The sequence below is a fragment of the Achroia grisella genome, unplaced genomic scaffold (genome assembly GCF_030625045.1).
Source record: "Achroia grisella isolate CSIRO2021 unplaced genomic scaffold, CSIRO_AGI_Agris_v1 utg402, whole genome shotgun sequence".
In the NCBI taxonomy this organism is placed as follows: Eukaryota; Metazoa; Arthropoda; class Insecta; order Lepidoptera; family Pyralidae; genus Achroia; species Achroia grisella.
Window position 1 is genome coordinate 5,977,203 of NW_026712841.1, and position 16,101 is coordinate 5,993,303.

The 16,101-nt window shown below is 31.7% G+C and overlaps 2 protein-coding genes across 2 annotated transcripts; one reads left to right on the top strand and one right to left on the bottom strand.

The window, feature by feature from the left end:
- The first annotated feature begins 393 nt into the window (after window positions 1-393).
- On the top strand, window positions 394-12,777 carry LOC131844182 (thiamine transporter 1-like). Its single transcript, XM_059192987.1, has 7 exons — window positions 394-1,050; window positions 4,985-5,115; window positions 7,116-7,260; window positions 7,668-7,810; window positions 8,239-8,424; window positions 9,542-9,759; window positions 10,267-12,777. The coding sequence occupies exons 1-7, from the start codon at window positions 816-818 to the stop codon at window positions 10,514-10,516; spliced, it is 1,308 nt and encodes a 435-aa protein (XP_059048970.1). The 5' UTR covers window positions 394-815; the 3' UTR covers window positions 10,517-12,777.
- A 1-nt stretch (window position 12,778) lies between these two features.
- Window positions 12,779-15,150, bottom strand: LOC131844185 (single-pass membrane and coiled-coil domain-containing protein 4). Its single transcript, XM_059192992.1, has 2 exons — window positions 14,996-15,150; window positions 12,779-14,873 (listed from the first exon to the last, which is right to left on the bottom strand). Exon 2 carries the CDS (start codon window positions 14,864-14,866, stop codon window positions 14,684-14,686), a length of 183 nt encoding a protein of 60 aa, XP_059048975.1. The 5' UTR covers window positions 14,867-14,873; window positions 14,996-15,150; the 3' UTR covers window positions 12,779-14,683.
- Between the last annotated feature and the right edge of the window lie 951 nt (window positions 15,151-16,101).

A 16,101-nucleotide genomic window follows, 5' to 3' on the forward strand; every position in this document is an offset into this window, starting at 1 on the left:
CAATTCTTATGGGGATTCTCAGCCCCTGATCTTGTTTACGGAATACGGAAATTTGCAACATTAATGTTATTTATATTATTGTTGCAAATGTTGATAAAAAAATATAATATAAGGAACTACGACTACCAACTCTTAATATACAATGATGATGATGATAGGTAATTATGTATTATAAACAAGAAGTCTACCACGAACATATATTTTTATTAAATTTTTTAACATCAATGAAAAGACAGATAAATTTATGTAATTTCATAATTCCATATTACCCTATTTTAAATGCTCGTCAATGTCAAATGTCATATGATGTCATTGTCACGTGGCGTATATATACTGTCAGATGTTGTTGACTTTTTCGTTTTCATTTTAATATTCAAAATTGTTTGAATTCAAATATTCAATAATGAAATACTCCGACTTGTAATTAATACTTATTATAACATTTTTCCAGAAATTACAAAATAAATTGAATTTATTGCAGAATAATGGTTTTTAAAATTACGTAAGTTTTAGCGGTATTAGATCAGAAAAAATATAATTATTCCATAAAAAATAAAAACTACGTGTACACGTTTCGAATTAAGAAATCATGCACATATTTGAAATTAATAATACCGTATTTGTGACAGCTTTATTGAATTCAATAACATTTACCTACATCAGCTCTGAACAATCGTATTCAGACAAAAAATTGTACACTTGACAATCGACCGCGTCTCATAACTGATGTGTATACAAGCGCTGTAGGTGCATTCAAGGTGAAAAGTTGGCGCGTGTTTTTTGTAATAAGTATCTTTTAATCAAAATTTCATACAATGCAAGATTGGATTAAAGTTACTCTTGTACTGTGCTTATTTGGTACTTTACGTGAAATTCGACCATCGGAGCCGTTTGTGTCGGAATTTTTGCTTGGAGAATGGAGAAACATTACCGAAGACCAACTCAACCGCGAGGTGTATCCCATTGGAACTTATTCATATTTGGGGCTATTGGTAGTGGTCTTCTTAATAACTGACTTCTTGAGATTTAAGCCAGTTATTATATTATCCGGTGAGTACATTTCAGTTTATTAATTCCATCGCTATACACATACAAAACCTGTATCATTATTAGTATTTGTAATATGTAGTTATTTTTATTTTCATGCTCCATTTGTAATTAAATTTACCAGGTTTTTATTTAGTGGTATATCTATGGATATAATTCATAATTGTAATAATTAAAATAATATTTAATCAAATTTAATAAGTAAGTAACATAGCTCAGAAAAAATACTCAAAAATGTGCAATTAATATTCAATGATGAGTCAATGTAAAGCAAGATGGAGTAATGATCTCAATTGAACTTCAAGAACTGGTTCTTATAACTGTCCATGAGAGAAGGCCATGCTCAGTTTTGAATTTGTAAAGCCAGAAATCATAGTGATCTTGATTATTTATATACTCACCTATATGGATCATGATTTAATAATAACATATGTATGTAACAAAACACAAATAGTTAAGAATATAGAAAAAGATGAGAAACTATATTATGTCATCTATATAAATATATAAAATTGAAGTTCCTGTCTTTCCACATCAAGCATCATCAGCTTTTCACTGAATGCATATGAAAGTATATACAGTACTTAAGTATATTGAAAAATATATTATAAAAATTTTTGACTATACTGGACCAATTTTAGAGGGATTTTCACTAACAACAGATAGTTATTGTTATAAGGAGTAATTTAGGCTACTTTTGCTTTAGAAATTTATATAATAACAAAATTGTATGTGGTACAAGTGCTCGGTAATATATAGTTTCATATAAAATACTATGGTACTAATTTGAATAATGTTGTATCTTATGTTTAACTATAGGTATATTTTTGATATTGTTTTCATTATAATTGATCAAAAAATAGTTTTCTATTCACAATCATTGCACCAAAAATAAATATAAACTTAGGTCTCTCTGTTACTATATTATACTTATACTAGCTGTCCCGGCAAATGTTGTTTTGCCTTAAAATAAAAAAAATTAAGGGGTGTACTACCCCTAACATTTAGGGAGATGAATAATAGATGTTGGCCGATTCTCAGACCTACTCAATACACTCACAGAATTTTATGAGAATCCGTTTCCGAGGAGTATGGGAACGAAAACTGTGACACAAGAATTTTATATATAAGATAGGTATTATAATAACAACTACATTGCAATTGCATTACAACTATTATTTTCATCAATATAAATCAATACTGGACATAAGTCCAGACAAACAAATATAAAATATTTATAGCTTCGAAATTATAGTTACCCATGTATCAATTCTATTTTGCATCATTAGTTCAATTCAAGATCATGGTCATGGCCATAGTAATCTATACTAATAAATAATACTATAGTCTGTTGGTCTCTTGTAACAGATACTTTTAAGTTGATTTTGGTGAAACTATAATAATAATATTTTCAGACAATTCACACAGCGCCATCTAGTCCCAAGTTAAGTTAGTCAAAGCTTATGTTATGGGTACTAAATAACTGATATAAATACATAGATTTTTTTATTTTCGTAAAAACATACATATTATACATAGAAAACACCCAGACTGGTACAAACAGTCATAAATACCAATGTTTGTGCCATGCAAGGATTCGAACCCGCGACTATCGAAAGTAAGGTGATGTGCTACACTGCTAGACCACTGAGTCCATCAAACCAATAATATAACCAGAGTTTGTGTTATGGGTATTAAATAATTGATGTAAATACTTATAGATTATATACATAAAAAACACCCAGACCTCCAACCTCTAAATAGCACCCATCCATGCGATGCCATTCACAGTCGTCGCATGACGACATGATGTCCTTAGTACTGTTTGTATGTACATAGGCGACGATTACCAGTTATCATCAAGTTAGCCGACGGATAGTTTGTCAATCTGACTATTTTAAAAAATTGTCTTGTATGCGACAGTATTTTGTAGATAAATAAAATACAACATGATATTCTTGTAGTGACAATAATTTTGTGTTATCCTTGATCATTCGTTACTTACTGGAGAGGCCTCCAGTATACATAATTAGCAAAAGCGGGGTCACCTTCACAAAAAGAATAAGTCCGGTTACATTCATTAACATAATACAAATGGAAGCTAAAATTTATATGGATCTACTCTAAGATGTAGATAACATTTTATGGATGATAATGAATGGTCCACACGCCTGCGCTATCGGTTTATGCTGGCGGGTCAGTGGAGGATGACAAAATGAGCATCAGGTCAGGTCAGTTAGCCCATAGTGATAAATTCAACATGAATTTATAGTTTTCAGGTGGAACCACGTGAAGGTCGACCTAACATGGTGCATTGCTAGCAATGGGGTTATTAGTCCACATTACTAACAATCCCCTTCTCACCTTTAGATTAAATTAGATTTTTACAATTTAATCACCATTCGACAATAAAGTTGTTGGCTTGTAAAACGTCATTATTGTTTCTTATCAACAATAGTCTACGAAAGGAAAATACCTTGATGATCTTTGTACGAGAGCAAACTTCAAATCTAAATCCTTTTACATTAACATTTAGTAATCTCTTAGTACATAATAAAGAAAATAAACTGTCGTAATGTGTATTATATTTGTAGATTTTTTATTTGTGAATGATAATGGAATGGTGCACCCGCCTGCGCTAACGGTTTACGCTGGCAGGCACCAGTGGAGGATGATAGGATGAGCATGAGGTCAAGTCAGTTAGCCCATCGTGACAAATTCACCAAGAATTTATCACGATGATTTCCTTGGGATGTCAACCTGACCTGGTCTAGCAATGTACCATAAGATCATCAGTCTACATTACTAACAATCCCCTTTCTTGCCTATATTAATAGGTAGACGTTTCTGAGTACCTTCTACTAATATTCATTATACTCGTATTAGTGAGAAGAGTTATTGCCAGTATACCTTCTCAGGATAACATCCACGCAAGGCGGGTGCAGCACTCCGTGTGCAAGTATATATTTATATAATATACTAGCTGTACCCGCGACTTCGCCCGGGTGGAATTTAACTTTATTTTTCTAAAATAAAAGTAGCCTAAGTTACTCTTTATTACATTAGCTACCTGCCCAAAAAAGTACCGTCAAATTAATCGGCCCAGCCATTTAAGAGATTAGCCGGAACAACCAGACAGACAGACAAAAATTGTAAACAATGTTATTTTGTTGTATGTACCGTATTTATATTCATATGCATGTAGTAAAAAACGATTATTTCAATATTACAAACAGACACTGCAATTTTATTTATATGTATAGATATAGTATGTAGAATTCGTCGCCTATATACCTACATGAACAACACCACAGACATTGTCTTTATTCGTCCATTCTGTTCCCTGTAATTTTACTGCCATATCTCTTCAACTGAAACACAGCACACCAAGCAAGCTGCTTGACGATTGACATTGTAGTGACAGCACTGATATCACACTAATATGAGACGCCCGCGATACGACTCACGCGTTGCCATATAACTAAGTAGTTATTATAATAATAAATGTAAATTATTACAAATTATTATGTGTAAATGTATGTTCATATCAATAATGGTTGTCAATAAATGTTTTTCTTTTCTTTCTAATAATAACCGTAGATAATCCACGCTGTGCTAAGCTAAGTAGCTTGAATATGGGTGCTGGATAACTGATATTAAATATGACACTCAGACCGATACAAACAGTAGTACTCATGTATACAAATGTTCATGTTAATGCACTGTGAGGAATCGAACTCGCGGCTATAGCAGGTGAGGCGATAGACCACTAGATAACCAAAACCGTCATCATATAATTTCACTGCTTTATCTCAATGTTTAATCGAATCACATCTGACAAAGCAAACAGCTTGGCGGCTTAAATAATAGTAGACGCAGACAATTTTTTATAGAATTGGTTGTATTGTTAATTATATTAGTTCTTTTTTTGTTACAGGATTAAGTGGTATCGCTGTGTACGCTATATTGCTATGGACAACAAGTTTAGAATGGTTGCAAGCTTCTCAGTTTTTCTACGGCCTCTATATGGCTACAGAGGTGGCGTATCTCACTTACATCTACGCAAAGGTAATTCATATCAATTTAAATATATTGTTTTATTATTATGTCACAGGCTAGTTTTATTTTTAACTAGCTGTGCCCTCGGCTTCACCCGCATGAAATGTATGCCCTGTGTGTTATTCTGGTGATCTATATTAGTGTAAAGTTTCATTAAAATTATTATAATTAAAATCCGTACAGTAGGTTTTGCGTGAAAGAGGAACAATCGTCCATCCATCCATACTTTCTGTTTTGTGATACTAGCGAAATAGCTACAAATAAACGAATCATAAACGTTGTTATAAAAATAAATTTCCAAAATTTTTTTCATCAGCAATCTCTGTATAAATTAGACTTAAAAGTAATATTATAAAATTGAAGATTTTTTATTTGGGTGAACCTAAAAATCCTTTTAGTGTCAGAATATACATAACTAATTTAGCGTGGACGCTACATCGAAACGATGGCATATAGATTCTTATATCCTTGTTGCTTATACTACTTACACCATGTAAATATATATCTAAATAATATATAATACAATAAATTATCTTTTAACTTTATATAATAGGTACGATAAGATTTTTATAAAAACATTTATTTAATTAATATTGTGTGGTGGTTAATATCGATTAATTATTATAACAATATTAATAGATGGATCTTTAACAAATTTTTGCTAGCCGGTTGAGCTAAAGCATAAACAAGGAAAGTAGTATCAATTTTGTATCTACTGAAATTTGTTTATATGTTTTTAACATCCAAAATGTTCTCACGTTATTTATCGATATCCATACAAAAGTATATATTATTTGTGACAAACGTAATCGCAGACGGCTACTAATATAATACGAAATCACAAGTAATAAAGTAGTAATTGAAGATAAGCCGACTATTTATAATAATTACTGACAAATAAATCCTTAATTAACAGAATTCGAGGTAGATAAGAAGAGTACGACATTGAACCGCCTATCAGATTTGAAGTTAATTTGTTTATTTTAGTGATAAGCCTGAGCAACAAGCAACAGCTGTACAAGCTGAGCCCGCGATTTCGTATCTATATTTTTTTATTTGTAAACCTTTTCGAATACAACCACAAAATTTCATGTGAAGCTCTCCACGTTACATCCGTGAAAACTGCACCGAAATCGGTTCAGCTGTTTGCGAGATATGCGAGCACAAATCCATAGATAAAAATTATAAGCACTCAATGTTTTAGGGTTCCGTTACGTTGATAGAGTAATCAATAATAAATTTTCTCATAAATGTTTCATGTATAATTTTTATTATATGAACATTTAATATTGATAATCTTTACATAATACTGATTCACTCTGGGTCCACTTTCTCGGGAACATAGTAATACGTGATAAAAAACAAATATAATGAAATCCAAAACGTCAACCCTTTCTATTTATCGCACATTGTACCTACATATAGCACGCAGCCGCGCACTTAATAACAAATAGCCTTAAGTTCAAAAAACTAATAGTAGGTATATTGGATAGGGTATTGATAGTAATGAAGGCTAGTGGCCCCATTGCTAGCAATGTACCACGTCGGGTTGGCCACGATGGACTAACTCCCCTGACTTTATACTCGCCCTATCATTTTCTACTAGTATCCCGTATAATTTTCCAATAGCCAGCATACACCGTTAACGCAGGCACCATAGTATTATCGCCCGTTAAAAAATAATATACATTTATTTTTTCAAACAGAGACTACCACGATCTAGAGTGTAAGAACATCGCTTTACCTCCGATGGTCTCGGGTTCGATTCCTCACACCTTATAAACATTTGTATTCAGGAGTATGATAGTTATCACTGGTCTGACTGTTTTATATGTATACAAAAAAATATCTAAATACTATATATGTATTTGGGTAGTTGTCTAGTACCCATAACTCAAGCTCTGCTTAGCTTGCGACTAAATCGCGCTGTGTGAATTGTCTCGGTATAAATATACACAATTTTACATTCTCCCAATACATTAGCATTGTAATTATTACTTTTTTGTCAGGTGGACTCCGCAAAATATCCGATGGTGTCGTCGTACACAAGGATCGCAGCGCTGACCGGCAGGTTCATTTCCGGCTTGACATCCCAACTTCTAACTCACTACGACGTTATGGACTATAGGGAACTGAACTACATCACTTTTACAGGTGATTACACGTCATCATAATATCATTATCATCATCATAACAATGGAGACCGTGATATTGTGATATGTTTTCTCTAGAGATTATACCATGGTTATAAGGGTCGATAACTCGTACTTAACACCCTTGGTGTTTCAGGCGTCCATAGGCCATGGCAACTGTTCACCATCAATTGATTACCGTACCGCCGTATTGTCTCTATTGTGATATAAATAAAAATGTATCTAAGTATTTACATATATTACTTGTATAGTACCCTTAACACAATCTGCTTAGAACTAGATGGCGCAGTGTGAATTGTCCAGGGATATTATTATTATTACATTAATTAAACTTCAATGTAGTGTTACGTATTGAAGTTCAAGCCTAGAATAAAATAAAAAGCGCCGTCATAACGACGTTTGTTTCAGCTCAGATCCTGGCAACATTTTGGGCGTTCTGGCTACCTCCCGTCCAGTACGGGATATACTTCCATCGGAAGGTGTCCATCGGCAATCCACTACAGCAAAACTCGAAGGCGTTACATGACAAACAGCCAACGCCTGAACCTAAGGTATTTATGGTTCTATTTCCAAATTCAATATGATCTAGATGTTGCGGTTCGTCGTTTAAATTTATCGTGTGGCGTTTTCTAAGACATCGTTTAGTCCTTTTAGTATTTAATCTGTGAATCTATGTTATGGCTTATTACATGTGTTTATTTAATATAAGCTGTGCCCGCGGTTTCATCCGCGTTAAATTTAAATATAAAATATAGCCTATGTGTTATTATGATGCATAAGCAATATTACTATAAAGTTTCATCAATAATATTATTAAAATTAAGATATTTTCGCACATGGCACCGATATATTTATACTTTATATCTCTAATCGCCTCTTAGGACATGCTGGATTCAAAATCATTAGTGATATACTGTGTACTTACACTATCAACAATCTGATAATAAAATGTATGTATTTATATAATGTTCACAAATAGCGATCTTTCCGAAACAACGTGGTAGAAGCATCTACTCTGATCAGTCGTCACGCCCGCGCTGCGTACACCCGGCCCAAAGTGCTTGCGTGGTCTGCTCTATACGCTGCCGCGTTAGCACTGTTCGTACAAGCTCAAACGTACGTGCAACTACTTTGGAAGCAGATTCAAGAAGAAAGTCATGCACCGGTTAGTACAATTTGGACTGTCTCATTTTATTGATTTGTTTATTTACTTCAGGCAATTTTATATTATTTATATAACAATATTGTTTCATATTATATATATCTTAAGGACTAACATGTATAGAAAATAATAAATCATAAAGTAAAATGATAATATTGTACCACAATCACTACCGCCGTTAACGTGGCAGATTGTAGGTAGCGGCGGTACACCACTCTCTTAGTACGCGGACGGGTCAGTAGTGATGAAGGTGGCGACCAGGGCCACAAAACGTAGTGAAGCTCGCGTTGAGACTCGATTTAGGTTTAGGTTAGTCTTGATCCAGATATAGTCGACGATGTCCTGTTCCTTCCGGTGATATAGCATACATTAAAGCACTTTAAAGTCACAAATATGGCTATATCGTTATATATATCGCAAATAGATAAGATTATCAATAGTATAGATTCAAACAGAATTCCAGCTATAGATAAAATATCTATGAAACTATACAAACACATTAGCATAAGTAGAAGTTAGCGAAGTAATTAAAAGCGGGACGATATATTCTTCTAAAGCGGACTGGAGCAAATTGTTTTTGTTTTATAATATAATTTTTGGATTATTGCAATTCTCCATTGCAATTCATCAAACCTGCTCTGTATGATTTTCTAATACACATAAAACATAATGTTATCTGGGTTTATTATAGCTTATGGCTTATTATATTTTAATTATATCACAGATTACTCATTTTAATTATTCGCCGCTTTATCATGTAAATTATCATAATAATTATTAATTATGATAAATTCCTGATGAATATATCACGGTCTTGCTGACCTGGTGGTGTCCTGGTTCCCCGCCAGCGTATACCGTTAGTGCAAACGGGTGCACGATTCCATTATCTATACATACTAATATTATAAAGCTGAAGAGTTTGTTTGTTTGAACGCGCTAATCTCAAGAACTACTGGTTCGAATTGAAAATTATTTGTGTTGGATAGTCCATTTGCCGAGGAAGGCTTTTAGCCATATAACATTACGGTACGACTAATAGAAACGAGGCATCGGTGAAAAATGTTGCAAAAACGGGGAAAATTATTCGTCATCAATAAAACAAATGGGTCGTTGCGTGCAGGTGGCATACAACGGTGCAGTGGAAGCGGCGCAGACGCTGCTGGGCGCCGGCGGAGCACTGGCAGCATCTAAATGTGCGGGTGGAGTGGTTCCCGCGCCGGCCGCTGCCATACAAGCGTTGGCCGTGCTAGCCGGCACTGCAGTACCCAACATCTTCGTCTCCTACGCCGGCTACATTGTCATGGGCACTCTGTTCCATTACACCATAACACTGGCCAGGTATTACTTGTCTGTAAGGTTGGCTACCATAATCGTAGTATTAAAAAAATGCATTGGTCCAGTGTACTCTTTCCTATTTTATTTTACCCTCTTAAGGGTAACATTTTACAAACTTTGAATGTCATATTTATACTATAATTAATCAAGATTCAAATTTCTAGCTTTAAGAATGACGACACTTCCATACAACTTTCAACTCCCATTTCAACCCCTTACAACCCTTTTTCTTTTTATTCATACTATAGCCTAAAAATAAGTCTCAATATTCTAGCGTTAAAAATGACAACACTTCCGTACAAACTGTCATCTCCCCTTTTAACTCCTTACCGCCCTATTTTCGCATTATAAAGTAGCCTAGTTCTCAGGGTCTAGACTATCTGTGTACCAAATTTCATTTAAATCGATTCAGTAGTTTTGGCGTAAAAGCCAGACCGACAGACAGAGTTAATTTCGCATTTATAATATTAGTAAGGATCATTTATTTCAACATAAGTTTATCTTTTCCAGCGCTAAAATAGCTGGCCAATTAAGTGACGAAAGTTGCTTCGGCTTGATATTTGGTATCAACACGCTACTCGGCACCGGGTTCCAGGCGATCCTCACCTTAGTACTCATCCAGAGCCTCGTCCTCGATATATCGACGCAGTACTTCGTCATCAGCGGACTGTTTCTCGTTCTCGCCGCTGTCTGGATGGTGGGCTGGACTATAAACCAATGCAAAAAGAGACAAAATATAGTAATCAACAATCAGTATTAGATCGTACCTTACCTGGTAATTCATACACATACCATTTCACAGTTAAGTGCTGTCGATATTGTATACATAACCTATACCTTATGTTGTAACTGTTCTTCATTGTGTTATATAGATACACTGGTAATTTATTTGTTTTTATTCCTGATAAAATCATAATTTAAAGAAAATCAATAAATTACCAGTAAATCTAAATGTACAGCCAGTATATCGTTTCTTATCGCATAATAATTATATGTAAAGCTGTAAGCGTCACTATCATTATGTGTTATGGTGTGTGTTGTAAGAAATGTATTGTATTTTATTCTAAGAAAAATTAAAAATTATTACCGATTAAATCGTAATAGCTGTATGAACTATTACGATTTAATCGGTAATAGTTTTTAAAAGAACCAGTTTGATAAGTACTACCGATGTGCAATATGTATATTTATACTGAATACAGAATATTAATTATTCAGATATAATCTGAATATATAAAATAGATATATATGTATAAATTTTGGGAAGGGGGTTTTAGATTTGACTGATACGGGCGTAAGTTACAACTTTAAAACATTTGAAAACTGCGAGCAATTTTTTTTTATAAAGATTAACACGACAATGATATGACTTCAATATAAAGAATAAAGAAAAATATTTGTCATTACGACCCTAATCTATTCTTCTTAATAAAGATATCTGGGACTCAGATGTCCCCATACACGCAGGTGGCTATACATTTAAGTTTCATGACTGTGAACTAAATTCACAGCTGTTATAGTACTTATTATTTATTTAAAAATGGGTCCTTGTTACTTAAATTGACATTATGCTTTATTTTTTCTTTGTTCATATCTGCTATTAGTTTTATGTGATGTATACGATTTGATTTTTTAGATCTATTGGTGATCTCTGGCGGTTTCAATAAGATATTTTCAATTTTAAGAGTAATTTCGTAGCATGGATAGGGTTTAGGAGGAAGTATCCCATTGTTATCGCATATGTACTTATTCATAACTGGATTTGTTAAATTAAAATTATCTAAATTCCTTTTGAACGGATTTTTATATTGTATAATAAAATTCTGTTTCAAATTTCACCTTTTTAGACTTAGTGATTTTGGCTGTGTTGATAGATTTAAGAATCCATTCTGAAGCAATGATAAGACATTATTAAACTTACTATATACACTTATTATTACATAAAACTAACTGGTATAGCCCATAGCCACTGTAGAATGTTATGAAATTATAGAAATACTCTTTAAAATACATTGGGCAAATACGGTACATAAGGTCTATGCCTTACCCGCGAGCAATAACTTAATAAAATTTTATCGCTATTGAATTTACTGCTTGTGGAAGCATATACAATAACAGAAAGTATTCATTTTTATAATAGATTATTATATTAAATGTGTTCTCTGCAATTTAAATTTGATAGAATCTCAATGACTCAAATAGTGCATAGACAAACCTCAGGCCATAAGTTATGCTGCTATTATACGGCGACATTTCTACGTCTCCAAATTCTTCAGTAGTTCCCAAGTAAGGCTAAAGACCTGTGCACTTTTGAGCGGCAAAAAATAAATGTATATGCTGTAGTTTTTATTCCACGATAGTCGCAGAACTGACGCTAAAATTATGGCGAAATGCAATTGTCGTCGTATTGAAACCAGTTAGAACAGTGATTTGCTGCATTTTATGAGACTTTACCTAAAGATCTCTGTGTGAACTTAATAAAAAGAAGAATGTAATGCATTCATAGACTGAAATTGTGAATCTTCTTTACACATTGCATTTTAATGTTGGTCATTTTAATGATTTTATGACCATATGTTATATCGTGTTTAATTAAATTTAGACAATATATAAATATATAGACATATGAACTGACAGACCGATTCTGAAAATTTTATTATAACCGCTTGTTTTAACATTTGTTGTTTTGACAACTTCCTCCTAAAAAGATATTATAATATATAAAGATATATATTTATACTTATTCGACTAGAAGTCACCAATATTTAGTGCATTTATAGTGTATAATAGTATAGTATAGACAGCTTTTTATTATATAATTATATTTTAGATTATCTGTGGTACATGATAATGTCATGTATAGTGATAATAATCATGGTGTTGACCTCAGTGGGAGATCTGCATTGATTTTACTAAATAGCGGACTCAGACTGTGGTTGTTCATTATAGACTTGTTATCGCCACATTCGTTCGTTTTCTAGTTATTCCTAATGCAAGATATACTAGCTTGAGGACTATGCAAGATATACTAGCTTGAGGACTACGCAATATATCGTACGCCTAATATATAATAATAAACTGCATTAACTGAAAAAAAAAAGTTCATCCATTGGTTTCTAATTGGTTAAATCATTCTAAGGTGACATCTTCAGTCTATCTTTCCAAACTTGTATTTTTTTAGTTAAATCAGTTTTAAGCGTGCGATATAGGTAGTATGACTGTATTGCTCTTATAAAGTATGTTCTGTTTTTTTATATGTAATATTTTGTAATACAAGCTTGACATGTTTTATACAAAAGTTTTTCCTTTTATATTTATGATTGTTTTTATAATAATATTAAAGCTCTTTACCAATTTTTCTAATACAGAATGTACACTAAAAGAACTTTACTTGTACTTACTATACATTATTTTAATGGAATGTTCCTTTATAGTTAGTTTCTTCCAATTAGTTATTTAGTATTAAGTCCATTCTTTTATTTTGTTTATAATATAATCTCTATATGATTATAAAAAAGACTACCATGTTTAAAAAAATGGCTGTGGTCTGAATATTTAAATTTATACAGTATTGAAAATATTCTACTTTTTAAACAGTTTAATTTTATACAATATTGTTGAATTCAAAAAAAGTATATATGTATGTTCAAAATTAAATAGAAGCATTTCTGGTGGTCATGACCCTCAGCCTTGAAGAATCGACAAAGCAGATGTACAAAATACAGCTAATAGATCTTTTATAAATATCTTTTAATAATAATTCAGTCTTTTTGGGCTTGAACTTGACTTGATGGAAAGTGGTTAATAATTCCCGTTTTAATCAACAATACTGTAATATACTGTAAAATATACCATACAATGTATATGGTATGGTAAATCATTTGACACAGTATTAATTTATTACTGTAATGAAAACATGTATCTTAAAAAAAATCTTACATTAACCTTGTGCATCATGTTATAAAAAAATGTGTTATAAAATCTCATTTCACTAAGGCTAAATTCATTCATAAAAAAAAGTGAGACATTTTATCTCAACATACTATAAAAATATTTTGCATAACTATGCATAATTAAAATCAAGATATATGAATAATAGAATGTCTTCAGTTATAATTTTAAATATATGAGAAAATATTAAACAATGTATTTTATTTGGATTTATTGGAATTTTATATTTAAAATAAGCAATATGTACTTATCTGATACACACTGCTTATTTTAAGTACATAATTCAGCATAAAATATTATATTCTTTAAAACAGAAACAGTGACAGACTGGCATTTAGATCTAGATAGTATTAGCATAGGAACTATAAATCGGAATATCCACATTATAGCTAGTGAAAGAAACTACCATTTTACAAGCCTATTGGTTCAACCAAACTAAAGGGTAGTTTGGTATGTAGTAAATAATATTACAATATTTCTATTCATTTACTACTATGAATATAGAAACATTGAAACCAATTATGATAAATATTTTGTACAAAAAATATAAAACTTGTTTCATCAATGATAAAAATTAAATTCTACAGATAGTACACATACTTATGAATAGTATCTGTAGAATTGATAGATATTGCCTATCTTTTAATCTCAATTCCAATTATGATAAATATATAACAGTTCAAACATTAGAATAATGAAATTCAGTTTATATTTCTGAATAAATATATTTCATAATCTATTATTTACAATTCATCTGATATGTTTAAAATTATGGAATGTTACTCAAAATATACATTTAATGAAATAGTTTCAAATTGTCAATATTTTTTTACAATACCATTCCATTCATTCCATTTCACAACCATTAATATTTAGTCATATATTTTCGAAAGTATTGGTATCATTCTGAAATACTTTACTATGTAATAAATAATTATGTACACTATAGTATTATTAGTGGTCCCATCAGATATTGTTACGCATATTGTAATGAACTAGGTCTTGTTTTAAAATATACATAGGTGCAAATCAAGATGAATATTACAGCAAAAGTTGGCAAGACAATCGTATGGATCTGTTGCCTCATTTTAGCAAACTCCTGCTTCCTTTCTCGCTTTTGTTTAGCAGTTTCTTTCACTGTTCCTTTAAGTTTCCGCATGATTAAGCTGTAAATGTAAAGAGAAAGTATTGTTGATTTTTTTGTGCCACGTATATTCTTGATAATGGTCAATATCTACCTACCCGAAACAATAAATCGATAACGCAAAAAAAGTATGTGTTTATTCACCTTGTAAGTATACAGATATGTATAATTAAAATCAACTTCAAGATTAATTTATTGTTTTAATTTTGCAGCTTTTCACATAGAATAAAACATTGAAAAGTCGGCGAACTGTTAGTAAATGTGTCATTTTCTATCTACGTCTGACATTGACAGTTCTCACTTGATACAGTTGTATTTTAATTTATTTATGACCACGGATACGAGTCCTTCTGTCAAATAGATCTTTAGACACTCGATAATCGATAGTATTATTGTCAATTCGTAATCGAAAAACTGGTAAGTGGTCATAATAGTGCCGCTATTATTAATTAGCAGCACACCAAGCCATAAAAATGAAACACTGAACAGTATTATGTTTCTTGTACTGAAGTCAATTCCGTCATGTAAACCAAAAGGAGGGGTACCAAGTGTTGATAGGAAAAATAAAAATAATCACAATAGGAGCAAAAAATAAAAAATCAATGCTTTAAAAATATTTACTTATATAAAATATTACAATCGATAACCTTGGCGTGATTTTCAAATTGAGATTATTAATGTACTTAATAAGTAATAAATACGAATAATAAACGAAGAACAATAATTACTTCTTTATTAATTTTTCTTAAACAATGCTAAAATTGGGATCGCCATTAATATAAAATATTATGGTTAAAATTGTTAGCACGCAGTTCTCGTCCACGTAGTAATAAATGAATTTCGACTTTACTTATTTATTCACAAGCGTCTACTACGCCATGTCCACTGCCACCATGGTTTTCAACCAATTCTTTACCGCCAACTTTATAAAACACTGTTCTACCTTTGGTTAGATAATTATAAATCCTATTTTTAAACAGCTATTTATCTCACTCTAAGTTCCATACACAGTTTATATGTCATACAGTATATCTATATTAATTAGAAATAAATAATAGAGTAAGTACTACACAATTTAAATAAATATATAGACATAAGAACAGTATACGTATTTTTGTTTTACTATCGAACCCTTCAAACTTTTTATATTTTTCTGATATATTAATCTAAATAGTTATATGTGGGAGTTTTGTAGAAGAGTTGTCTTTAAAGATATGAGGTCAATTATATACATAATCAAAGTTGTATGT

What these genes read in the sequence shown, in the direction of transcription:
- LOC131844182 (XM_059192987.1), top strand. Translation starts at nt 816, where the DNA reads ATGCAAGATTGGATTAAAGTTACTCTTGTACTGTGCTTATTTGGTACT. An exon ending in TCACTTACATCTACGCAAAG is followed by an intron (nt 5,116 to 7,115) that starts GTAATTCATATC and finishes CTTTTTTGTCAG; the next exon opens with GTGGACTCCGCAAAATATCC. An exon ending in GAACTACATCACTTTTACAG is followed by an intron (nt 7,261 to 7,667) that starts GTGATTACACGT and finishes CGTTTGTTTCAG; the next exon opens with CTCAGATCCTGGCAACATTT.
- LOC131844185 (XM_059192992.1), bottom strand. Translation starts at nt 14,866, where the DNA reads ATGCGGAAACTTAAAGGAACAGTGAAAGAAACTGCTAAACAAAAGCGA.